At 38.8% G+C, this 27,105-nt stretch overlaps 1 protein-coding gene across 8 annotated transcripts in view; it reads right to left on the bottom strand.

The window, feature by feature from the left end:
- PUM2 (pumilio RNA binding family member 2) overlaps positions 1-27,105 on the bottom strand; it is a 76,408-nt gene that overhangs the window by 6,948 nt on the left and 42,355 nt on the right. For 4 of the 8 annotated variants that reach the window (XM_042032889.1, XM_042032890.1, XM_042032885.1 and 1 more), the window contains 7 exons: positions 16,219-16,362; positions 14,910-15,191; positions 9,920-10,156; positions 3,397-3,664; positions 2,733-2,862; positions 1,016-1,150; positions 624-761 (listed from right to left, as the gene is read on the bottom strand). In XM_042032889.1, coding sequence (XP_041888823.1) covers positions 624-761; positions 1,016-1,150; positions 2,733-2,862; positions 3,397-3,664; positions 9,920-10,156; positions 14,910-15,191; positions 16,219-16,362 — 1,334 coding nt within the window. The remainder of the gene's footprint in view (positions 1-623; positions 762-1,015; positions 1,151-2,732; positions 2,863-3,396; positions 3,665-9,919; positions 10,157-14,909; positions 15,192-16,218; positions 16,363-27,105) is intronic. The other 4 variants (XM_042032887.1, XM_042032888.1, XM_042032891.1 and 1 more) reach the window with 3 other exon arrangements.

The following is a 27,105-nucleotide window of genomic DNA, read 5'->3' as shown; positions in this document are numbered from 1 at the left end:
CACAATATCAATCTTATAGTAATAACTTTTTTTGGAAACAAAACAAAAACCCCAATCTGAAGTAAACAAATATGACACCCCCTTCACTCCACACTAGCCCATATGCAGGGAACAGATTAGTGTATTTCATCACTGCAGTTCCTTAAGGACTGACATTCATTGGGAAACATTGAAAGACACACGTGTAACACAAGCAACAGGAGAGGAAAATGTCATTTTTAACAAAAAATATATGCTAGAGAGCACATACTTTATTACTATATGAAAAATGGCCCTGTCAAGAGTTGTGAAGGAAATGTGAAATGGTGTTATTACAAAACAGAAACACAAAGCCTGGGCACACGAGGTCCTTTGTATGTATTTATATGACACCCACTGTGTGTATTTATAATACATCCAAACAAGTCTTTCTAGAGCCTCCTCTCCCAACAAATTAATCTTTTTACAGCATGTTAACTGTCTCTCCAACAGCTTTTCCATGTCATCATCCCCTTTTTCATTCTACTTAAAATAACAAAGTGCCAAACACTATCTTGTACATGCAGATGATGGACAAAGACCTGCAAATCTTTTTCTGTGAAATCTAAGCATCCTGCAAAGAGGAAATGAACCATTGACACTACCTGTCCTTTGAATGCATCAATGATGAACTGGAGTGACTGGGGCTGAACACACTCAATGCATTTTTGTACAACATGGTTTCCGTTTTGATCTTTCACGCATTTCAGAACATGGCCATCCAGCTCTTTCACCATTTCATTCTGGAAAAACAAAGATTATCCTTGTCTTTACGATGATATTTCCCCCCACTTAAACAAGGAAAAAGTTAATTTCATCCTGACTCCAATCTTCATATTCACTGGTGTTAACTGTGAACCTCAGTATTTTCATTTAAACAACTATTTTAGCCCATAGGATATTTCATGATGAAGGGAATAATAAACAATTTAATCAAGTAAAAAGATAGATACAATAAAAATAAATAAAATAAAATCAAATCATTGCTCTAACTTACAATTACCTGCTGGTCAGGTGAGATTGACTCGAGTGCTTTCTGGATAACACGACAGCCATACATCTGGAGGGCCAATGGCAGAACATGACCTCGGATGCGTGTTGCCAGGGCTAACTTTTGATCCAGACTTCCAAACTAAAAGAAAATAAATATGCTGTTAACAAATGAAGACATATTGCAGCATGCTGGAATTTACATGTCAGAGTAAGTATTTTCAAGATGTACGTGATTGTAATATTTGAATCATTTTTCACTTCGTTTTTTTGGTGGGTATGATTAGCAGAAGCTTTTCTTTTCTAAATGCAACATTTTGTAATATTCCATATCCAGTCACATACCTGCTATCAAATGCATGACCTTGAAAGACAACAGAAGAAATCTATGTAGTTTTCATTTGTCTGTCTGTAGGAATATTTAAGTGCAATGAGCCACTTCTTAAAATAAATTATACCAGGCACATGGATCACAGGTCATTATTAGGTATGAGTCCAAATCAGACTTTTCCTGCTATCTCAAAACTTGTACTGTCAGTGTATCTCACATCTTGTAAGAGAGGACACTGAAGTGACCACTGGGACAATCAGCTGCAGGCACAGCAATACTCCTGCAGCACTGCTGAGAACTGTCAAACTTCACACCTGTAGTCAGCTCTGAAGAAAGCGCGACCAACATCACCTGCCTACTTAAACATTGAACCAAGGTCCCCTTCTACAGGTAAGGCCATGCACGCTTTTTTCTGGACAGCTGTTCTGCAGAATTAAGATGAAAACACTCAACTGACAATGATTAACTGAGTATTCATCCAACTTAACATTATGGAAAAAACAGCAAATAATGACCCTTGAGCAAAATCAAGATCTTCCATATCATCATATGTCAGTGACACTTTTCAGAAGATATTTTGATTGGTTAACAAAAAAAAGTTAAAAAGTGAGCACATTGTTTCATAGATTACTCACTAAAAATGACATTCTTGTTTACAGCAAGTATCTTATTCCTTACTGGACATTTTCCAGCTTCACCTTCTCTCCGCCACTCTTTGATGTGGCCCTTGATTTAAAGTACACTATACTAGATACCCTTTCTACATATAACTTTTCCCAGGACACAGGTATTACTTTTTTCTTCTCTCTGCAAGCCAAATCTTGTAATTTTTTGATAAAGCCTTTTTTTACCACATATTTTTTAACAGAAAACAAATCTGTTTTAAATACTAGTTGTAGCAATATTGGCTGTATGTTATGATAGATACCCCTTACTCAAAATTCTGCTGCCTCAATATATTTTATGGGAGTTTCCTCATACAGTGCACTGGATAAAGTTCACACAGCTGTTTGAGTGCAAGGGTGTTTTCCAGACCCATTCTGTACCATGATCCAGTAACCAATAAAAAGCATCTTTCAAATATTTAAGTCCCCTGTCATCTCCTGAAAGTCTCTCTAAGTTCTGCTAAAAGGCTTGTGAAGCCTCAATGTGCAGCCTGTGCATTCACCAGTGTTCACCAATACATGCACCACCAGTGTAAGGAGAAACTGTGTCCATTATGACAAAAAGCACTGGATACAGAACAGAAAACACGTATGCAGAGTTACACACTTGGGCTCTGTGGAAGTCATGTAGAATTCTGCTTTGGTGTTAAGAAAAAGACCAGTTAAATTTAATCAGATTTACAGCACTTCATTTGCATGTCCATCCATAGACTTAGTGCTATGCTTACCTCAAAGAACTTCTGTATTACATAGTTTCCAAACACATCAGTCATCAATTGATAGGCTGCTTGCAGGATCTCATTAAATACCATCTGGCGCTCAGCTGGAGTAGCTCGCTCCAGCTTCTGCTGTATAAATCTAAGGGCAAAAAAAGGTACATTACGCTTTGCATCAACAACAGGAAAACCTCTCAAACACTGTTTCAATGAGACACCTCAATACTCTAAAGAAAGCATTTATAAAATTTATTAAAATGAAAGTAGTGCCTTTGCATATAAAAGGATACATTTTTGTAAAATTGACTTAAAAACTTTCATTTGAAAAGCATTAAAGATGAAAAGAATAACAGTAACTAAGTACCTGATGATGTACTGACAAAAAAGTTTTACATTCCAGATGTCACATATTTTGTTTTCTTAATCAACGCCTTTTTTTGATACCTAAATACTAGAGTTTAAAAGTCTAATTATGAGGCTATTTCTACACTGAGAACTTCTACAGGCAGCTAAATTAGTACTACTTTTACAATGAAATTTTCTAGAGAAGGTCAGTGTGTGCTCCAATTAATGGCGTGCTTTGAATTAAGATGACAAGCACCTCATTCAAATGTTTGATGTTAATAAAGCAATATCAAAGCAGTGAAGTATTACTAACTAGTCTTATAAGAATTACCTAGAACCATGCTGGTCTTGGGAAAATTCAACAATATGTCCAAGAAGGTCCCTTAGCTGAAGATTAGGGAAACGATTGTTTCTGAAATCCTCTAGCAATCGGCTGCGTCCAGAAGGCATAATGTCAGACCTACTGTAGCGGAGGCGCGAAGGAGGGAAGAGCTGGCTGGTGGAGCTAAAGAGGCTGGAGGTGCTCGCCGCACTGCGATACTTGGCTTCGGCTCCGGGGGCTGCAGAAATATAGCGACCACTACCATTTGTCAGTCCTCCTACAAGGAAGCAGCTCTGTCAGCAACGGCCGTGAGGAAAACGAGCAACAGCAAAACAGCAAGTGCACTAAAACTACGGATACACCCTGGAGCCAAAGAAAACAACAATGTTGTCTTGCTATTTACATTTACCTCATTATGGTTGCAGGAGTTAGATAGCTTTATCTTGCAATAAATAAAACCATTCTCCTCCTCATTTTTATTTTATGTGAGGGCACCAGGAAAAGAAATGTCATTAGAAGAATATATCAAGGCAGGTAAAGTGAGCACCCACTCAGCCTTACAGAAACTTTAGAATTGAGTGGGCCTTAAGCTTAGTGGGCAGATTTCCACTTCATGAGTCATACTGGCTTATACCCTTGTTAGTAGTCTTGAAGTTAGCCAATTGTGTCAAAATAGACCATGAAATCTGAACTACCCTTCAGTCCCTACTGAGATACCTTTCCAACTTACAGCGTGTTAAGGGCATTTTTGGGGAGGCACGTGTGGTGCCTCTTGTCATGCTGTACCTGTCCTGCAGGTTATTTGATGACTTCAGCATCCCGAGCTTTCAATCTGGTACCTCTTCTAAGCACTAAATACGTCAAATTTCAAACCAGGTAACAAAAATACTCTACTTAATTCTCAAACAACCACAGATATATAAAATTGAAGCTCCTTTGAGAAACATGAAGTCCTTTCTTCGCTGCACAAACACTCATCACTCTCACTAACACTTCATCCTTCCTACTTTTTAAGAACTGAATTGCCTTCCTATGTCAAGGGTCTACTCCTTTTCACTAGTGATTCCACCTACAGCTCTTGTCACCCCCCAGTCCTATGCATTTCTCCTCACACCCGGCACTCTGATCAGTTTGTGTCACTCTGAACTCCTCCAGCAGGCCTCTCCCCTCCACTTTACAACAGGCAGCAATTATCATAAAAAGCATCCAAAGCATCTTTCCCAACTGCTGTATTTTTTTAGAGGGATACCCTTACTATACTACAAGCAGAAATATTCGAAGACAATTCCCACACAAAAACCTCAATTCTACTACTAAAACCAAACTAAGCAAAGAAAAAACCAAACATTCCCTAAAAGTATTGACTATGAATTGGAAAAGGAAAGCATTTTGTTTCCCTGTCTAGAAAGTGACATTGTAATTAAAGCCCTTTCAAAATCAACAGAATAAATACCTACATTTGAATTTAAAACAAATTGCAGTATGTGCTGTTTGAATGGTGCTCTATTACAAACTTAATTAAAAAAAAAAGGCAAAAAAGAAGAAAAAAAAAGAAAAAAAGAAAAAGAAAAAAGGTGACTGTGCCCCAGCCAAGCCTTCTCTTGGTTCCAAGTATTTATAAGGCCAGGCAACAACACTGTTACAGTGGACTGGCAATGTATTAATGGTAAAGTTATCTTTCTCAAAAGGTCAAATTCCAGTACCAGAACCTGAGATGTTAGTGCTCTGCAAGACACATCAAGCATCACATTGATTGCACTGTATGGTATTATGCCCTAAAATAGAAATAATTAATATTTATTTTATAATTAGTCTTCAAAATTCGGTGACAAGCATCAATAAATACTTTATGCCCCACAATATCTTTTAAAAACCACTAGGTTTTCTTTTAAATTAAAGGCCTCTTAATTCTTTACAGACAGGAAAATCAAGTTTTTGTAACTATCAGTTTTAGTTTCCATTGACAAACACTATTTTCAGAAAAGAACTGGCAGCAACATGGTACTAACAAACAAAAGAATAAAAAACCCCCAACATTCTGCAGGTGAAGCAGTATGCAGAGTGATGCTCTGCTGTAATTTCTCCTCTAGGAATGGCCTTCTAAAGAACAAAAAAAGTTATGCAGCTGAAATGATGGCATTTCTCATCTGGACTATGTAAACATATGAGTGCAATCCTGGCTTCCCTGTATCAGCTGTGCAGTAACACTATTTAATATCACGAGAGGGCACCAGAGCCCATCTGAAAGGAAGTTATAGGCTACTCTCCTGTTGCAGCATCTCTATTGCTCCACTGATCGCATGCTCAATTCTGTGCCAGAAACTAACAGGGCAGTTTTGATCATATGCTCACAGTCAACATACACAGTCACAGAATTGCACATGTGAATCAGGAATTGTTTCAGCTTGGTTTTTTTTAACTGAGCCTTCATCTCTAGAAATTAAATGCAACAATTTATCCAGAAACTAAAATAGAAATTAAGAAACATGGTAGCTTTTAACAAAAATGCTATATATGTGTAATATACATTTCCTGCTTAGAATTATCAAGCCTTTTTTCAGTCTAATTTGGGAACCATCACTTTTTAAGACTTGTAAGACAACTATGCTGCAACTGGGAGGCTCCTGTCTAGCCTGTGAAACTATTTCAGACAGTCACGTTAAGCAGGACAGTAACACAGGAAGGCTGTATTAAGAAAGCACATCCATTGTGCCTGTGATCTCAGAAGCACACAGAAAGCAGAACCTTGTAAAACACTGGACACTATTATAAAAAAGAGTCATTTAATAAGTAATTAGCTTTTATTCTCATTTAATCTTTAATTACAGAAATGTTACGGCTCAGTGGCAACCCTGAGATTTGAAAAATAGTAAAACTCCCAAAATATAAGCATATTGTCTTAGGTACTTATTACATGCAGACATAATTGTGAGTACAATGGCCTATTTTCTACTCCAAACTAGGAAAGTAACAGCCTAGGTCTTGTAAGTTATTTGGGGAACATACCCTACTGAATAAGGCACTGAAAAATTAAAACACTTATTAGACATTAGTATAGCCACATAGTTCCAAACTCTTGGGGAAAGAAGTGTGCATTTCATTCTTCAAATATCAATTAGCTATCACTTCTGATCTCATAAAACAAAGATCTCCAAAGCACTCAGTAGTATGAAGTTGTTCTACAATTTAATTGAACCTAAATCTCTGTGACTAATCCACAGGGAGGAAAAGGCATAGAGATATAAAGGGGATATAGATAATCTAAAACAAAGCCTAAGTTTCAAGGACACAAAGCATGTTAAATTACTGACTCCTTAACATAGGTAGCATATTATTATGTGCTACAGAGAACATGAAAAAACATTAAAAACTAGATCTAGGCATATTTATTTTGACAGCATTAGTCTGTATTTATCAAAGCATCTTTTTGATTACTTTTAATAAAGACAGAAAATGTATCTACTGCATAGTAACTTATTTACATGTGTCAGCAGTATTTTCTAGTAAAACACTCGTGTATATAAATGTTTTGAACTTAATTTCTACAGAGTATTTTTTCATCTGTAAAAAAGGAGCTTCATCTCATCCTCAGATAAAAGTTTCATCTTCATATGGAAAATAGAATTATACATATCTATGTATATTTTAGGAATCATTGCAAGTGTTTATTATACCTGGTTTACTGAAGCCCTACAGAGGAGGGACACAGCAGAGGCAATGCAAAGCTCCCCATACTGCCTTGCCAAGGCGCCTTCCTTTACTCTTACCCAGAATGACCATCTCTGAAGGTAAAACATCAATCTGAACTGCTAACAAGCTTGGCTCACAACACACAGAAAATAATTACCTCCGAAAGCCCAGATTTTAGAAATCCTACCCTACACCAAAACTCTACTCTTAAAATGCTGCAATGTACCATCAAACAGGGTAAGGATTACCAATCTAAAAGGATTTTTTATGACAATGGAAAAACACTTCCTCCTGCAGTTCCTTGTACTTGGGAGTGAAAGGGTAGTTCAAATTCATGACCTTACTGCTCCAACTGATTACAGTAAAGAAGCAGTTACAGACAACTGACAAATCCCTTCAAATACAGGAAAACTGACACTAGCACAAAGTCATTAGCACATTGCTATTTTAGGATGTTGGAAAAAAGGTGGTGAGAAGAGATAAAAACAGTAAAATATCACAAATTTCTTGTAAAAGGGAAATCGTTCTTTTAAGCTACAAATTGCAGCAGTGTCTGACAAAGGGGTTATAAAACCATGCACCCTTTCCCAGTGTTGTGCTGTAGATTCTGGTGGCTGAAACAGGAGCAACCGAGTTTGATGCCCATTTTAAAACAGGAGTTAAACTTAGCTGAACCTGTTGATACAAGCAGGCAGGACAAGTTTGGAAGGTGGAGGGAGAGCTGCATTTGACAGGCATTATCAAAATACCAATGGAAACTGCATGCAGACATGAACTTACAATGTTCTACTCTGAAAAGTGACTGCATGATAAACATACCCTTCTTAAAATACACTCCCTGTTGATATCAGGTATAACTTCTCATTTGGTGAGAAAGCTTTTATTTTTTATTTTTATTTTTTGTATCTGAGAACAAAACATGCTTCCAAGAGCAGCTGATGAACACACCAGAATAAATATAACAAGACTGACAACTGCAGAAATGGTCTTAAACTCTGAGATGGTGCACTTTGAATGTAACTGTGCAAAAATAAAGCACAGGGCAGAAAGGCTAAAAAAACACTGCATTTTTCTGCATTTTTTGTAAAAGCAAATATCCAGAAGATCTCACTTTCCCAATTTCAGGCTGATTTTGTAATGTAGCAAAACGTTTATCAGTAATCAAGGTCCACTTCACTTGGAAGACAAAGAGGACACAATGGAAGCCAACAAGCTTGTGTCAATTTTCAGAGTACAACTGTATATTCTGGCAGTTACACACTGATCTAGTACATGATTTTAACAAGCTATTAGGCTTAGTTCACACTGCCAAACAGTTCAAAATGGGTCAAAGTCAGTATTTAACAATTTCTGCTGATAGAGGCAATCCTCTATACTGATCACAGTCTATTTTCTTGTAACTGAAAAAAAAAAAACTTTTAACATTTATCAAACATGAAACAAACAAAACTTTGAATGTTTTAAATTTTAGATAATGCCTTCCAAAATTTGATTTAAGAATAGTTTTCAGCAATATGAAAACTATGGTGAAAGTACTTCGAAAAGAAAGAAAGAAAAAGATTTCCATGATAACCCCATTGTCAGATGTTCAGAACTTTCTCAAAAGCCTCCATTTGGGCTGAAACTTTCCATGCTTGGTCTCAGCCCAAAGGTGAACTTTGTAGACCTGAAAAAGGAAAAAAGGTAAGTAAAAAAAATAAAACGTGCTGAAACATCCCCTTGCCCAGTTTTACTTCGGGTATTCAGCACTTAACCTTGAAGGGGATACTGTACTGCAAATGTAATATATTTTAATTATTTAACCTTGTAATACAAATCACTCACACATTTCTCACTTAAGGTGTATTCTGGTAGGCATTTTAATTTTTTTTTTCCTGTTTTATTTGCACTAAGAGAAGTATAGGGGATTAGGCTGCCTATTGCAAGCATGGGACTGTGCACTGAATAGTTACTGGAGCAACAGGCAACTCAATCTTGAATTACATCCAGTTTCACTGCATGACTTTAGCATCCAAATTAAGTGACTGCAAATATTTGCAGTCAGGAAAGAAAAATTTTATTAGGTAACCTCAGGTTCGAGGCATTATCTTCTAAATACACTGTATACTGTGGTGGGGGTTCTTTAGATTTTTTATTTTATTTTAATTTTTTATTTAAAGAAAGGTTGAGCTCCCATGTCATCTAACTAGCCAAAAAAATTTAAGAAATTATTTTCAGCATTCCTTAAAAAATACATCTGATAACAGAGAGCCACCACTGACAATGCCTTTGCTACTTCTTTGACAAATGCCTTTTTTTTTGTTTTTCCCTTCCACCAGCCTGGTGATAAACTACTGCCTTCCTGGCAAAGTATCTGGGCCATGAGGTTGACTGATTCAAAAATCACCTTTCGGTACGTTTTGCATTGTGAGCACTGCTCACTTTTCTACTTTATCATTAATGAAAGTCACTTCACTGTTGAACACATCACCTAAAATGTCCTTAAAGTGGTAACACAGTGGAGGAGAAACAAAAATAATGCACCTTCGCTTGTCATACTGTGGAAATGTAATAGATAAAGGACCAATAATTCTTACTGGGCGCTCTACTGGGCTTCTGCAAGGGAAGAAAAATCAGTTGTTGGCCCGATACTGCCAAAAGCTGAGTGCCCTCCACTGTCAAATCAATGAGCATCTGAACATGCTCTTCACCTTTCAGGAATAGTCCCTCTTCATTACAAAACTGTTTAACAGCAAAGGTAATGTGACATCTCTTATGCAACATATATTTTACACATAGAAATACATACACACATACAAACAAAAAGTGTTTTTTTGGTTTTTTGTTTTTGTTTTTTTTTTACCTAAATGCAAACTGGATGAGGATCCATGTGATGAAAGTGATGGCGGTGGCGTAAGTGAATGTCCTGGCGTTTGGCTTGGCAGAGGCATGCCTATTGGACTTGGAGAGGAGGAAAATCCCAGACTATTGTAAAATGGCTGCCCTATGGGTGCTAGGCTGCTACTAGATCTTTTGTACAAGTCAGAGCTAGTAGATAGAGAATCTCTCCTTGTGGCACTACTACTTGCAGAACTGCCAACTGAAGAAGAAATAAAAAGACCCTAATTACACAGTGTCAACTGAATAAAACCTATCCCCAACTACAGCTGGGCAACAACAGATGTGATCACAATAATTACAGCAATCGTTATGACAAAGACAATTACTGTGATAACCACACATGCTTTCAAGTAAATCTAAGTGGGTATAAACATACCACTGGCAAGTAATTTCACCAATGTCTTTCAACATTTCACACTAGACTTCTCACAGTAATATTGCAGTACTCTTTTAAATGCCTGGCTTCAGGCTTTGGGACAAATATGGAATTTACAAGATTAGATTACACTGTCACTTTAAAGAATATATGATTCTAAAAATATCTCCACTAAATTATTTGATAAATTTTTTTCCACCAAAAATTATTAGTCAGACAGTGACACTCATTTCAGGAAAAGTCTAGAGGCAATTAGTTGTTGTTTAAGGGTTCACAAAATAATTTATATTGCTGTTCAGCTGTTTCTGAACTTCCTCGCTTGTGAATCCCTCACCTGTAGGAAAAAAATGACTACTTAAAATTCTCTATGAGAATTATGGCTCTCAAAGAAGTGAGAAGTGTTTTGAAAAGATATTATAAAGAGGAAATAGGCCAAGAAGAAGATGAGAAGCAGAGCAGAGATAGGAAAATTAGACGAGAAATTAAAAACGTCAGTTTACTGCTATCAGTGTTTCTGAAAGTCAAATTAGACTAGAGGCTTTGGATAACAGTGTATTAGTGAAGGACTGGTTATCCTGCACAGCATCATTCAGCAAGGCAATGAGTGGTCTAGGACAAATTAGGAGAACAATTACAAGTTTTTAGAAATGTTAAATTCTGGTATCTGCTGCATACTAGTGAAATATTAAACTAGAATGCCTGTTTTAAACACTGGAACATTATTATACTCATGAACCAAACCAAGATTATGGATATTTTAATAACAAGTATCTTTATTAAGCTGAATTTGAAAAATTGATTATTACTATTGACTACTTCAACTTAAAAAGGAAAGGTCAGAATTTGTACTTCCATAACCTTTATCCTTTTCAAGTACCTTCCTATGAAAGCTGGCAGCATGGCCCAATATAAAGATCACCTAGAACTTCCCATTTTAAGACACTAATTTGTTTTCTCATTAACAACTTGGCTAATATTTTTCATGGCAGGAACTTGCTTGGACAAAATTTTTAATAGAACTTCTGTCTAAACACTGCCATTTCAGAAATACTGGCAAAGAAAGGTGCTTTATCCTTACCAAAACAATCTAGCTACCTCTTTGAGAAGTTAATGCTTTCACGTACTCAGACTAAATATGCCAGCAAAAGGAGACCTTCATTTCACTTTTGGATTGAACTAAAAATCTTTGCAAAATCACAGTTCATCCAAGTTCAGCACAGATCTGCTACAGACTCACAGCTGAAAACTTAAGCTCCTGACCATACACAGCACATCTGAGATGGCTGATTAAGGTTATGCCTGCAACTGAACTTCAGTGTGCTATGTCAAAAAAGACTCTGAAACTGCTGTCCAAGATTCCACCTTGTGTTGGAAAGGCCCGCGAGGCAATGTGGAAAGGAAGTTTTCTATTTCCAGTGCAGGGGAGACAAAAGCCAAACACAAGCAGTAGACTAGGGAAGGGGGAAAGAGAAAGGAAATCAGGAGGCAGAGAGAAAGGTCAGACAAAGCAGCCAAGAAAGAGACTGCAAGAGAAACTGGCAAGCACTTTCAGTGGGACTGAGGATGAGAAGAAAGCAGATCTGAAGAAAAGTTAGGCTGTAGAAGGTGTATGTGACTGTGGGGCAAAAAGGCTGGAATAAGTAAGCTGATGATGGGAACATCACACAGTACAAGTGGAAACAGAAACATACTTAGGAGAGGGAGGGAAGCAGGAGATAAATGTTGCCTGGAAACTGGGAAGGAAGACATACAAGAGGAGAAGCCAGAAGGAAAAGACACTGGACTAACTAGGCAAGGAGATTGAGAATAAGAAACCAGAAGAGCAAATTAAGGCAACAGTTGAAAGAAATCTCAAGCTTTGAGACCAGCTCTACAGGCTCTGGCTCAGTGAACTATATAAATGTTAATACAATGCTACATGATGGATTGTTTTTTCCATCTTTCAGGGTTTCTTACTCAGCTAACTTACTGCAGCTTAACAAGTTACCATGAACCAGCTGAACTGCATTTTCACACACAAGCCAAGCTCACAAACCCCAGAAGATAATTTGTGTTAGCTTACTCCTCTTTCCCCCACTTTAAGATAATCCAATTCCCTTACAGTTGTTACAAGCCAGAAAGAAGGCATCTGGAAAGCTGCCATAGTTGATCTAATTCTTGGCTACCTGTTAAGCTGCAGTAACTTATCACCATGTACCTAAACCTTTAAAATGGAGTATGAATAACTTTATTATAAAAGAACAGAGACTGTAAGTACATACAGTCATTTATATGGTATGTTCGCTGCTTTCAGTTGTTACTTTGTTCAGGCATTCAAGCTAGAACATGCTCACCTTTGCATTTTTGCAGCTATTTTTGTTCCCTGCAAAAACTGAAAATATAAGGGCAAAATGTGTCCTGCCATCTATCAGTCTTCATGGCTATATTTTAACTGAAATTCAACCTTTTCAACATACTGACGGGAGTTACAAAGAAGCTGAAGCCTTGGCACATAAAAAATTAAACTTGTTTTCAATTTGCCTCGATATGCATGAATACCATTTGTTTAAGTGCTTATCTGTGTAATTCAATTCATATATACATAGAGGTCAGAACTCTAAAAAAATAAATAAATAACCAGGAGGAATTTTTTAAGTGGCTATTAGGGCAAGTACAATTCATACTTAGCAGAAGGGCACTTTCAATATACTTTTATTCTAATAATACTAAAAATAGTTCAGGTTTAGATAGCACCTTTCACCAGCACTTCTCAAACTGCAAAAGCATAAGGGTTCCTGCTTCCCTGTGCAAACCACCATGCTAATTAAATCACCCTGGATACTGCTGCAAGACTTCAGCATGTGCTCTCTGTGCTGAGGGCTTTGGACAAAGCTCTGGAACTGACCTTTGCTACAAGAAAAAGGCTTAATCTCCTGTGCCAGAAAAAGCTATGCTGATTTTTCTTAAGCAGATACGCAACTAAAATTTGTGTTCTATGGAGGTTCTTCAGATAATGCAGGATAAAAACTTTTATGACTTAAATCTATTCTATCTAGAGACCTTAAATAGTTCCACTGTATTAAATATATGTCTTTATTATCACTATCTACCAGTGTAACGAAATTGTACCTAGAGTGAAACACAGCTGCTAAGGATACACTGACACCCTACAAGTAGCTCAGGACAAGTTATATTACATAAGACACACTTAGCACATTTTGTAAATAATATTTACTTGCTGTGGCATTAAGGAAAATTAAGAAAACCTACACTGCTGAGTAGCCTCAATTTTAATTTTTTTTTTTAATTAAACATGGGATGTTTTGAGTCTTCTCTTTAAAATCAAATATTGGACAGGATCTGTGCAAAATCCTGATTTTGGACTTCCTAGCATTAGTTTTGTTAAAGTAAACAATTTTTCCGATTATTTTATGAAAAACAACACTGAGAAAAACTCTGTGTTGGTATGCAGTATATTTGATGTCACTAGTCACACTTAGTTACCAAATAACTACCGTGTCTGAACACTGAAGGGTGTGTTTTTCCTTCTGTTTTTTCTCCCAAATATATTAAGCCATCTTGTAATAAATTTTTTAAAAAATTACTTTCCTTAGGGCTAATTTTCCTAAGTTTTGAAAAGAATACTGTTAGAGTACATACAATTCCCCCAATTTCTACCCATCTGCAAGATACACAAGATTAAACATGCTCCACTGATTTAATTAAAATACTATTAGTAATAAGATGCAATTCAGTGCTGTAAACGTAGAGATTAATAGTAAATGGAAATATTCTTCAAAAAGAATATTTCTCTTGCCTTACTAAAACTGAATCTGAAATACAAGAAAACCTATGTTGCACGTTTAAAAACTATGTGAATAGTTTTTATATATGTGAATATATGAATATATATGTGAATATGAAATTTCTGCTTTAGAGCAGAAACATGAAAAAATATTTTAAATATAAACAAGTCAATAATATTTAGGAGCATCTGTTGAAATAATTAAAGGCCCCAAACATGCACAGACCTATTTAGGCTTAACTATATCTAAGAATAAACATGCTAGAGTTAACAAGCACTATTCTTGGGTATTAAGACTTTTTGTTTTGTAAATCCTTTAAAAATGTTACAGAAACAAGCACTTCAATATTAGATCAAATTTAGAAAGTCATATGCTATTTAATTTGTTTGAAAAAAAATTAGGAATTTTTCTGATATGATAATTACAACAAAAGAATGCATATCTTCAATATCATCAACTGTTATTTTAACCACAGAATGAAGACTTCCTTGAAAACAAAAGCAGCTTACTGAAAAACAGTAACAAACTTCTGGGGCAGAGTACAGTGATCAGTATGGAAAATTTGGAGATACCTGTGACTACAGGATATTGTTCAAAAATGCATCTTGTACACAGAACCCAAGTGAATATTAAAAACCTTTTTTATTCCCCTAAAATTTGTTTAAAACTTCAATAACCTATTTTTCCATTCTTTTTAGAAATGTATGTGTATATACGATGCCTGATACAGATACAATTTTTTGCTTAACACAAAAGTCTCACAGAATGTCCTCACTATATTAACAACCTACCTGATGAGCCAAATCCACCAAGTGCAGAGCCGATAGCTGCTCCTAAAGAGCTGCTACTTCCAAAGCCAAGAGATGTGCTTCCTGGTTGGCCAGGACCATGTGAAAAAAGGGAACTGCTCTGGGAGTTATTGGTCAAAGAGTTACTGCCATAAAATGAATTGGATTGTAGGCTACTATTTGTTTGTTGTTGCTGTTGTTGTGGCTGGGCACCAAGTGGCCGAAAAAGACCGTTCGTGGCTCCCGCGAGATTGTTTGCTGTTCCTCCAGCTGAAGCAGCTGCAGCTGTAAAACACATGTTTTCAATCATAATTACTCTCTCAAACATTTCTGACTGAAAATGGATTATTCAGAACTAAATTGTATTTTCTTGAAGCCCTCTTAAAACAAGCAGAAATTCACATATTAAAGAACAAAGAGACTTAATAGTATTACATAATCTTAATTACTCAAGGAAAAAAGGTGAAGACAGCACATGTTTTAGGCTAATCAAAGCTCCAGGACTGTTAATGTAATTGAGGGAGTTTTCAGTGTAAACATATAAGACATTACTGTTTACTGAACTTCTTATATCCAAAGTTGCAGTAGCAGAGTTGCAGCTAAGAGTCATTCAAAGACATCTTCAGCTACTGTCAGTAACAAGTTCTGACTAAAGAAAGAAGCTGATAGATTAACTTAAAATCTAATTTTCTGAACAAATTAAGTTAATTAATCCAGGGTTAATATTCTGGATTTTAATTTAACATGCAATAAATGGTTCAGTAATATTAGATCTTACAACTGGTAAAAAAGAAGAAGAAACTAGAGACTTTTGATATAACTAATTCTCCTCTTTTGCTTTCCATTCTATACACAGCTTTTTCCTTGTCACACTCTTCAGGAGAAAATACTTTCATGAGAAAAGCATAGCAAGGCTCTAGAGCAATCCATCTTCTGCCAGGCCGAAGCAATGAAATGATGCTTCCTAGAGGACACCATTTAGGGGACTGATGAGAAATGCATGTTATAATGCATGGGGAGAGGAAGGAGAAAATGTTCCTATCTGACAAGTAACATTTGCAGAAACATGCTTGTGTATGTATGGGAAGAGGACTGTAAATTCCAATTAAATATTGAAAACCCATCTCTGAGAAACAGCATTCTCAGAGAACAGGAGGAGAGTGAATAATAAAGCAAGCATGCACAGTATATCCTTCAAAACTAGAAAACTTCACAGATGCATAGAAAACAGTAATATCAAATACTAATCAACATTACTGTTAAGGCTCAGTAGAGAAGTGAAAGAAACCTCTGTGCAGGGCAAAATATTTACCTGCTTGTGCTGCTGCAGAACTGATTAGAACAGGAGTTGAGGCAACCAATCTGACTGGTGCGCCAAGGCCAGTTCTCGCTCCAGGGCCTACTACTAAGGCACCAGTCTGATCATAATAGGCAGTGGGAGCCAGCACTTGGTAGCCTACACAACACAGGAGACAAGGATTAGTAGTACAGATAGTCTCATACAGTCAGCATTTCCTCTCTCCTTGAAATACTCTTAACCACAAACTACAAACCAGCATTTCTGCCACACTGTCTTTGAACATCAACTGGACGACAAAGAAAAAGCAGTAAACATCATAAAACACTGGAACAAAATCAGATGTAGAAAAGCTTCAAGAGATTTTTTACAACTAAAATAACTACTAAAATTAGTTGTCTTAAGTTGAACTTACGGTCAAGGTTAAAGTTTCTAATACCATAGGAGAAGGTACAGGTACAATCCAACTGACTGTATTAGGATCATTAACAAATCAATTTCTTTCAGCAGTTTAAAATACTTTACATTTCTCTTGTACTCATTTGTACATGGAAAAGCTATTGAAATGTGCACAATTAAAGAGCTGAGCTAAACGCAAGTCTGGCAATTCCATACATTACCTAGCCACACTTAAAAGACCATCTGCAAAAACACATTAGGAAATGAATGCTGTGTGTGCAGGAATACCTTGGAGCAGTCAGTTATACAGGAATAAAAGACTGTAATCCAAGCATAACATTTCATTCTGTTGACACTGAAGAATCGGAATTGATGAAGAAAAGGAGGAGGAGTTGAAAAAGGAGAAAAGCAAGCAGTAGGAAGGAGTACAGGATACAATATACGAATGAAGAAAAGCAAGAGAGACAAAAGAAAGCCAAGCAAAAAACCTTTATTTAGGACAAGAGCAAGAGAGTTAATTTTAAAGCTCTTGACACTTAATAGTGAAGTAGATGAATTGGAGTAAGAATCCCTAAAATCTGGAAGACAAGCTACAATAATCTAAGAAAGGGTGCTGACATTTAAAATGCAACAGTTTCTAATTGTTAGGTTGACATTCTTATAAAGCAATAAACCAAAACTCAACGGAATTTCAATATTCCTCCCATGTTCAAATATACACTAGCACTATCAAGAAAAAAGTCAAGATTGCAAAAGTCGTGCGTCTGGTTTTGTACATGCAAGAACAAAGATTCTGCATTCCATTTTAAGTAAGCTGTTCACATCAGTTGCCTTGTACACTCAGAACTAGGTCTAGCAGAGCTCTTTCTGAAATACATAATGACCTAAACATACCTCATTTCAGGTAAGTACCACAATCACCAGCCTTCTAAGTCATATTTTCTCCTCCTCAATTTCTAAAACATCTCTGTAATCTCTTCTGCCTAGACATGCTCCAAAAAAAGGAGCTGGAAACACATGCCTTCTGGCCTGGTGGTTACAGTGCTCTGCAGGAAAGCTGGATACACAGGTCCAAATTCTCACACATTAAGAAAATCTGAAGATATGAAGAAGACTCAGGTAGTACTGAAGAGGAGAGGAGCAATGAAAATACAGATCTTTAGGTTCAATTCACAGTTCTGGAGGTGAATGCATTATACTGGTTACGAAAAATTGTCATTGCTATCATTCTATACCTGTTTGTTCTCACTGCTCACTAGTTGCTTTGCATTTCAGGCACATCTACCTCCTCTTTCCCACCAACAGTGCAAGAAGACAGTTGTCCTCCACATTGTTTGTTTGAAAATTTGGCTAGTTAAAGCCAACCAAAACAGGTTCTTACATCTGAACTGGTTAAAGAACCTTTGCTAGAGGTGCCGTTGCCTCTTCCATCTACAAAAATCCGCCCTGCTGCTCTACCGCTTCACCACCAAGAAAGGTTTCCCAAGGTAGGGAAAGGTGAGAAACTGTTGTCTGTTTTACCGTAGTTCTGTAGAGAACACAAAATATTAGTGACAGAATAGGAAAACTCTTTATAAAGACGTGTTCCTGCACACATCAGCAATGTTTAATTACTAGTACCTACATAATCTCTGCCTTTACTCACAGCAGGTTCAACTGATAATACCATGTTGGTTCTGCTCTTTCTGCTGTATCATAAAACCACTTTTTCAGAACTCAGAATTGGCTAATACTTATCAGTATTTACTCTGTCCACCTACCCTCTTCAAATGCACAAACCCATGGATAATGCTGTAACTGTGTAAGTATAACTGTATAAAAAACCCACTGCTTTTATGTTTACACCCTTCTGCTCATCTGAAACTAATATACAGCTTTTTATATGACTTCAGACCCACGACATAAAGAAGCTTATTTTCCAATACAAAATACTTGGAAGGGGGGCAGGGGAGATAACTTACACTTTGCATAAATTAAAGTTCCTGAAATTAATACTAATGCAGTTTAATACATTAATACTAGATTTTCTAAAATAATTTACTTGTATGACTGGTAAATGAAAAAATGGAAGCAACCTGCCCATGCTCTTTACACTACAAGATGCCCAAGCCCTGATACTTCCCTGATATTATCTGAACCTGTAATCCACCCACAGACAGTACATTTAAAATACATAATGACAAGCTAGGTCAATAGCATCCAGATATTGTCTGTCACAGAAGGTTAAAGTATGAGAGCTGATGGGTTCATCTCTGTTTCCAGTCTCTGAAACACATTCGGAACCAAAACAGGCCTCAGCTTTCTATTTAATTCTACTACAACAAAGCAACATAGGACTATTTGTGAAACTGCTAAAACCTTGCTAAGCGCATCTGCAGCCTCAAAGGTATAACATTTTTTGCTTTGATGTCAAAAATAAAATTTCAGGGAGACCATCTCAGATCAGATTAAATAACTGAAAAACAGCTCTCACAGCAAAACTTAGATCTTCTCCTTTCCCTTCCTTTGCACTATTCCAAAAACTGTGCCTCATCCCAGAAAAGTGAACACAAAGCTGGAAGCTTCCCCCGCCTTCTCTCTTATCAAAGATAAGGTGGTGACTTGGCAGATCTCTCTAATTCCCTCTCCTCCAGTTTCAGTTTTTATTACCTTTTTCACATCATCTTCTCTCCCTGTAGCTGTGCAATTTCCCCTCCAAATTAACAATTATCAAAGCTCACTTCAGTGCCTTCACATTCAAGTTCACTGTGGTGTTCCCATGCAGTCAGAAAACTAAAACATACTGTTTCCTAATCAGTTCCTAATCACACCTTTTATTTTAGAGTTCAATTGCTCTATCTACATTTACTGTCTCTGTATCAGCAGGGAATGTGAAAGCAAACAATCTAGTTTATCAATGTGGTGTTTTGCTGAAATGATTTCTAAATAGCTCCAGAAACTGGACTCTGAAAAGCTTTCTGATTCTTATCACACAAACCTTGAATATACGTAAATAACAAGAGGAAATCTGTTCTCTTGGCTTATGCAGCTCATCCTTAGTGTTGCCCTTATCCACCCAGTAATGCAACTTCCCTCAGTGATGACATCTAAATGTATGTCAGTTTGTCACTTCTCTCTACACAATGTAAGTTAGCAGATGTTACACTTCTTACTGCCAACACTATTATCTGCCCTTTTAAAAATGCCATCCTCTCCCCTCCCCAACTCTCCTTCTCTAAAACCTGAACCCCTATAAGCTTTTGCTTGTTCTGATGAAGACATGCACAGCCTTATCTCTGCACATACTCTCACAAATCAAATACAGAACTTACTATCCAGCCAGTAAAATATTTATATTTTCTATAACCACTGTAACTTTGCCTATACGGTAACTCCCTGTATACCTGCCATAATGAAATTTTGACTTCTGTTTCATACTACCCACTGCAATGTCACACTTCAAATTCCTGTCGGTAATAAAACCAAAAAACGCTATGCCAGTGGATAGAAATTGATGATTTTAATGCTTTATACATGGGGATTTTTTTCCAGACTACTCATTTTACATGCTCACCTTCAAGCCAGATGAACCATGACAGCTTTACCGTGTCAGCTCCATAAAACTAAATTGTATCTGACCTAGTCAGTGCAGTCAATGGCATCTCTGGAGGGATTTGGCTGACCAGCTGTTACAGACATCTCTTTCAGGGTAAGCTGAGCAGCTCTGCAGCCTCTGTACAGCAACTGCACAAGGGAGATCTCCACTGAGCACAGTGACTCCTTAGACAGCTGAGGTCACAAGTACATTCCTGACTTTGGATGATTCAGCCAAGTCCAGATGTTGCCTGTGATGAGGACTGGTTTTATTCTTAAGCAGTTTATTAATACTCAATGTATACTGATTGTACTATGAAATTGGGAATACCCTCTGACTCTCTCTTACACATATATTCAAGCAGAAACACTCTGTTTTTAAAGAATCTTTATTATTGAATGACTTGCTCAATTAGGACAGGAACAATTTTAAATGGAATTGCATAACTCCAATACAAAACGGATTTCACATTTAATGCTTTTAAAAAAGATCCTGAAGTTTTACCTTTTATCAGCCTTCCAGTACCCAGAGGGGCCTACAGGAAGGCTGGAGACTTTTTACAACAGCATGAAGTGATAGAACACGGGGGAATGGCTTTCAACTGAAAGAGTGTACCTTTGCATTGGATATGCGGAACAAATTCTTTACTGTGAGGGTGGTGGGGAACAGGTTGCCCAGAGAGATTGTTGACACCTCACCCCTGGAGGCGTTCAAGACCAGGGTGGATGAGGCTCTGAGAAACCTGGTCTAGTGGAAGGCTCCCCATCCATGGCAAGGGGTTGGAATGAGATGATCTTTACGGCCCCTTCCAACCCAAACCATTCTATCACTCTATGATTTTCTGAAAGGAGACTTAACAGCAACATTATGTGAAAAGTAACCTAGATTTCAGACACTTTCTGCACGTAGAATGAAAAAAGTATCTTAAGTGATACAGGAACACACCTTCCTAAATAATTACTAAAAAGCACTTGAAATATCAAATTTGAAAAAAAAAATCAGATAATTTGGATAACATGAATTTCATCCAACACGAAGGCTGTGACAAGGAGAAAGCAGCTCAAATAATTTAAGGACAGCAGCATGGACAAGCTTAACAATATACTCTCACTTACTAGCTCACAGTGAAGCCAAAGTACAACTGTTCTCTCTGTAAAGAATATTCAAAAGCTTGAAACTCAATTTGGACCTTCACTTTCTTGTAAAACATCTCAGTGCACTGAAACACTTCTTAATCTTGCTTATGACATTGCATGTGTTGCTCAGGGGTTACTGTCTGGGATTCACTGAATCACATTTTGGTAACTAGATATTATTCACTCATCTTGACTCAATTTTATAGTAAGGTAATAGAAAAAGGTATCTCTGGAGCAAAACTCACTTTATCCTAAATCAGGAAACTAAAACAGAGGCAGACAAATCAAGAGTAAAAGTTCCTATTTCTCTTTGCTTGCTATAAATGCAAGCGCCTCTCTCAAATACAGACACCAAACCCAGTAACAAGATTCTCACATAAAAAGGCTTGTATTCATTTCCTCATCCTATATCCTTCTTACCCTAAAAAGAGGAATCACCAGCACTGCCTATGACTCACTACGAACCCATCTGATGATGACTGAAAAAATAAATGTCTTTGTTTATATTTTGAGCTCTATTCCCTGTAACAGTGTGGTTGGTAAGGCTGAAGTCAGTTGCACACAATTCCTATTATAGAACAGTCCGAAATATATTCACAAGAATAAAGTTCTAATCTGGCCATCCAGGCTTGCAGCATCAGATGGGATAAGGCAGCAACCTACAATGGAAACTGAATAAAAAGGCTCCTACCCTCACAGAAAACCTTTTGGAGCTCGTGGAAGAGGAAAAAAGGTCTTCAAGTACCTTCTTCAAAGGACAGGCTCTTGCACTACTGCGATTAACTATTTGACCACTCAGTATTACTTTCAATCATCCACCTGGAGTGGGGGCCTTTTTAGGGGTTCTAAGAGCTACTCCTGAGTTAAGATACCACTCCAGATCCAAAGTAAAAACTAAAAAGTAATTATAAACAAACATACACCCTACCCCCTCTCAAAAAAAAAAGAGTTACAGCTAAGCCTTTGAGGCTTGTGCAAAGATGCTTCTAATATCTCTCACATGCCTCATTGTTTGCAGGCCTTATCCACTGCTTTGGTGAAGTGCAGAGGTACCACTTGGCAGGTGCTAGGACAGCACTTTGCTGATTCCTCATTTTAGGGGAAAGATGCTAAAAGCTGAAGATAACTACTACATGAGAAGAAATAGAAATTGCACTTCTAGAAGAAAATAGATGAGAAAAACACAATAGCCACTCAGTTCTGCAGCTGGAATATAAAATGTGCTCATGGGAGGCCAAGTGCACAGTGCAGCCCCAGAGCAGGCAGCAAACCACTCTTGACTTCTCCAGGCTACAGGACATCTCAGAGTGGTGCCATCCAAGTAGAGAACCTTGGTTCTTGGTACACGTCAAAGGAATGCATCAACATTATCTAACTTAACTATGTAAAAACCTTAGCTTTCATACTGAAGAATGGCCAAGTACGCTGAAATTGCTCTTGCTCAGGTAACTGTACCAAACACTTAGAATTGATGCTGAACTTCAAGCTAACCACTCCCATACACATGAACCATTCCTTAGGAAGTCAGAAGCCATGAACACTAAAAGGATCTGAGGCTACACTCTTTGGAGTGTTCCCAAGTGTTTTGTGATCTTTAGATAAGATCAAGCAATAATTTTCTTTCAAATTTCTTAATTGTGAATTTTGAATTTTAGATATTATTATTATGTCCCAAATAAAAGTTCTAGCAAAACTTAATACCTCCTGTTGCAGAGGAACCAGAGAACACATGACTTTTTAAGACAGCATATAGTTGCTTCATTATATATGAAATTATCTTGCAAAAATCTAAGATATTCCTTGTGCACACATTTGTAACAGCAAACACAAAGAAAATGCTTCAAATAACAAATGCTAGAGGAGTTTCTTGCGCTCTAAAAATACTGTGCCAGTATTTTAAACCAACTGAAAGCCATAAAACTGTAAAATTCAATTCATAAGTGTAACAGGACTTTGTTAATATGTTACCTAGTAACACCAATATCACAGAATCACAGAGTGAACTAGGTTGGAAAAGACCTTTAAGATCATCTAGTCCAACCTATGACCTAACACCTCCTCATCAACTAAACCATGGCACTGAGTGCTATGTCCAGTCTTTTTTTAAAGACATCCAGGGACAGTGACTCCACCACCTCCCTGGGCAGACGATTCCAGTGCACAATCACTCTTTCAATGAAGAATTTTTTTCTAACGTAACCTTGGTACAGCTTATGACTGTGTCCTCTTGTTCTGTCAGTTGTTGCCTGGGAGAAGAGACGGACCCCATCTGACTACAATCACCTTTCAGGAAGTTGTAGAGAGTGATAAGGTCACCCCTGAGTCTCCTTTTTTCCAGGCTAAACACCCCCAGCTCCCTCAGCTGTTCCTCATAAGGATTGTGTTCCAAGCCCTTCACCAGCCTTGTTGCCCTTCTCTGGACATGTTCAAGCATCTCAATCTCCTTCCTGAACTGAGGGGCCCAGAACTGGACACAGTACTCACGCTGGTGAGTACGGCCTCACCGGTGCCGAGTACAGGGGAAGAATGACTTCCCTGGTCCTGCTGGCCACACTATTCCTGATACAGGCCAGGATGCCATTGGCCTTTTTGGCCACCTGGGCACACTGCTGGCTCATTTTCAGTCAGCTGTCAACCAGTACCCCCAGGTCCCTTTCCACCTGGGCACTGTCCAGCCACTCTGTCCCCAGCCTGTAGCACTGTGGGGGGTTATTGTGGCCAAAATGCAGGACTTGGCACTTGGAACTCGTTAAACTTCATCTTATTGGACTCTGCCCATCTATCCAACCATTCCAGGTCTCTCTGAAGAGCCCTCCTACCTTCCAACAGATCGACACACGCTTCCAGCTTAGTGCCATCTGCAAATTCACTGATGGTGGACTCAATCCCCTCATCCAGGTCATCAATGAAGGTATTAAACAGGACTGGCCCCAGCACAGATCCCTGAGGGACACCACTACTGACTGGCCGCCAACTGGATGCAGCACCGTTCACCAGCACTGTCTGGGCCCGGCCATCCAGCCAGTTCTTAACCCAGCAAAGAGTGCTCCTGTCCAAGCTGTGGGCTGACAGCCTTTCCAGGAGTTTACTGTGGACAGTATTAAAGGCCTTGCTGAAGTCCAAATAGCCAACATCCACAGCCTTTCCCGCATTCGCCAGGTGAGTCACCTGGTTATAAAAGGAGATGAGGTTGGTCAAGCAAGGACCTACCCCTTCTAAACCCGTGCTGGCTGGGTCTGATACCCTGGCGATCCTGTAGGTGCCATGTGACGGCACTCAAGATGATCTGTTCCATAACATTGCCAGGTACCGCAGTCAGGCTGACTGGCCTGGAGTTTCCTGGATCCTACTTCTGGCCCTTCTTGTGGATGGGCATCACATTGGCCAGCTTCCAGTCATCTGGGACCTCCCCAGTGAGCCAGGACTGATGATAATGACGGAGAGCAGCTTCACACGCTCATCTGCCAGCTCCCTCATCACCCTGGGATGGATCCCTTCTGATACCATAAATTTATGAGCATCTATGTGGCTCAGCAGGTCTTTGACTGCTTATCTGAGGCAGAATGACTGGAGAATAGCGGTGTGTTGGTTTAACACAGCCTGGTTTTTGGTAGGGGCGGGAGAAAAGCTGCTCGAAACTTCTACGTCCGGCACAGAGCCAATCACTGTAGGCTCTGACAATGGGCAGGTTACTAGCCCAATTAGACAAGTACGTAACACCTCTGTGATGACATATTTAAGAAAGGAAAAACTGCGGGAAGCCCTCTCTTCTCTTCTCCCGAGGGATGGTGAGGCAGCTGCCATGACTTATCCCCGTGGGGGCCGCCGGGGCCCATCCCAGCGGGGGCTGCCAGGGGCCATACAGCCGGGGCCGTCCTGAGGCTGGGACTGCCCACATGGTGCTGGTGAAGACCATGCAGTCGGGGCCAGCTGTGCAGTGCTGGCAGGGACCACGTGGCCAGCAGCGAGAGACATGGTGAGCAATTCCCCGATGTGGGGCCCAGAGGAGATCAAGCTCTCAACTGCAACTTACAGACACCAACTTTCTTCCAAGCCAGAGGAAAAGGAAAAGTGAGGATACGTGAGAAAAACCAACATGGCGGCACCAAGGTCAGTGAAAAAAAGGAGAAAGAGGAAGTGCTCCAAACACCGGAGCTGAGATTCTCCTGCAAGCTGTGGTGAGGACCCTAGTACAACAAACTGTTTCCCTATAATTCATGAGGTGCATGGGGGGATGCAGAGACCCACACGCAGCCCGTGAAGAAGAGTACTCATGCTGGAGCATGTGGATGCTGAAAAGCTGTAATCTAGTGAGGAACTCAAACACACAGATGACCCTTGCTTTTAAGAGATAGAAGAAGAAAGCCTTCACTTCCAAACTAGAACAGCTCATCCTTAAAAGACTAAAATGACCCACACTAGGCAGTTGTGGGAAGACTGCTTGGCCCATGGGAGGGACTCACATTGCAGCAGGTTCAGGCAGGACTGCTGCTTGTGGAAGTTAAAACCATGCCAGAAAAGTTTGCAGAGAACTATCTCCCGTGGGAAGGATCCCATGGTACAGCAGAAGAAACTCTCTTCCTTAAGCATACTGAAGAAAGATTTTTAAGAAGTGAAATACTGACCAAAACCTCATGTTTTGTTTCCTTGCGCAGTCGGTGGAAAGAGGGAGGGACTGGGAAAGAAAGGTGTTCTGAAGGTTTGCTGTCATTACCCTTTTTACTTTTAATTCTGTTAATAATAAATGCTCTTCATACTGCTTAAGTTTTGAACCTGTTTTGCCTTGAAGTTTTCAATTCCCCCTCCTCTGTTCAGCTATAGCAGAGGAAAATAAGTAGATGGTGTTTTTTTGTGAGTGCCTGGCATTAAGACAGCGTCAAACCACAACAGCAGGTGACTGGCCTGTTGGAATGAAAAACATCGGAAATACGTATTGGTTTAGTGCTGTTATACTGTCTCTCTTTCAGTTGTCAGAACTCTGAAGGCTGTTCCTTGGGTACTCCCTCCCACAGAATGTGCTTGAAAGTTGGCGTCGTCACATTGGAAAAAGAAATACTGTGTTCATGCAAGAATTTCAGTGTCTGTTTGCATTAATGCTGGGGAGGGGGTGTAAGTTCGTAGACCCTTCTGCAGCACTGAAACTCTTGAGGGACATGTTTAGAACTGCTAAACAACCACAGCAAGACGTGAGTGAATTTACACACAAACTACTGGACTGGCTGGAGGATGCATTCCAGTTCACTGTGAATGCCATGAACTTTGGGGACTAATTCGAAAACCCAATGGTGCAGTTCTTCTACAGGACCTTCCTGACTGAGGGTGTCCATGAGGGCAACACTTTTTCCAAGATTGAGACCTGTTGGGGTTTTAGGAGTTCTCCTTTTGTTTTTTGGGTTTTTTTTCTTCTTTTTCCTCTTCAGGAATTTTCCCCTATATGTGTAGCTATGAGACAGTAACGACTGGATACTTAAGGGAGACAGAAGATACAGCCACAGCTCAGGGGAGGGGTCCAGCTGGCCACTCTCTTTTACCTGGGGTTTTCTCATGTAGGGCAGAGATGCCTCGAAATTTGGACTGGGAAAAGGGGGTTGGGTGAAGTCCCTAGCCCTCTTGTTCTCTTGGCATTCAGAGGGGAGAGAGGCTGCGGTCTCTGTGGGGAAAATTCATCACCACTGCAGGGTTCTGCCTCCTGCTGCCTTTCTGCCACCATGAGTGGAGCTCTGCTCGGGGGAGCGGTCATTGCACTGGGACCTTATTAACACCCTACCTCACTAAAAGAGGGACTTTTCACCA

The sequence above is a fragment of the Corvus kubaryi genome, unplaced genomic scaffold, assembly GCF_017639235.1.
Source record: "Corvus kubaryi isolate FWS band 111438036 unplaced genomic scaffold, C.kubaryi_AGA036_p1.0 37354, whole genome shotgun sequence".
NCBI lineage: Eukaryota > Metazoa > Chordata > Aves > Passeriformes > Corvidae > Corvus > Corvus kubaryi.
The sequence above is the reverse complement of the archived record's forward strand: the minus strand, read 5'-3'. Positions and strand labels throughout refer to the sequence as shown.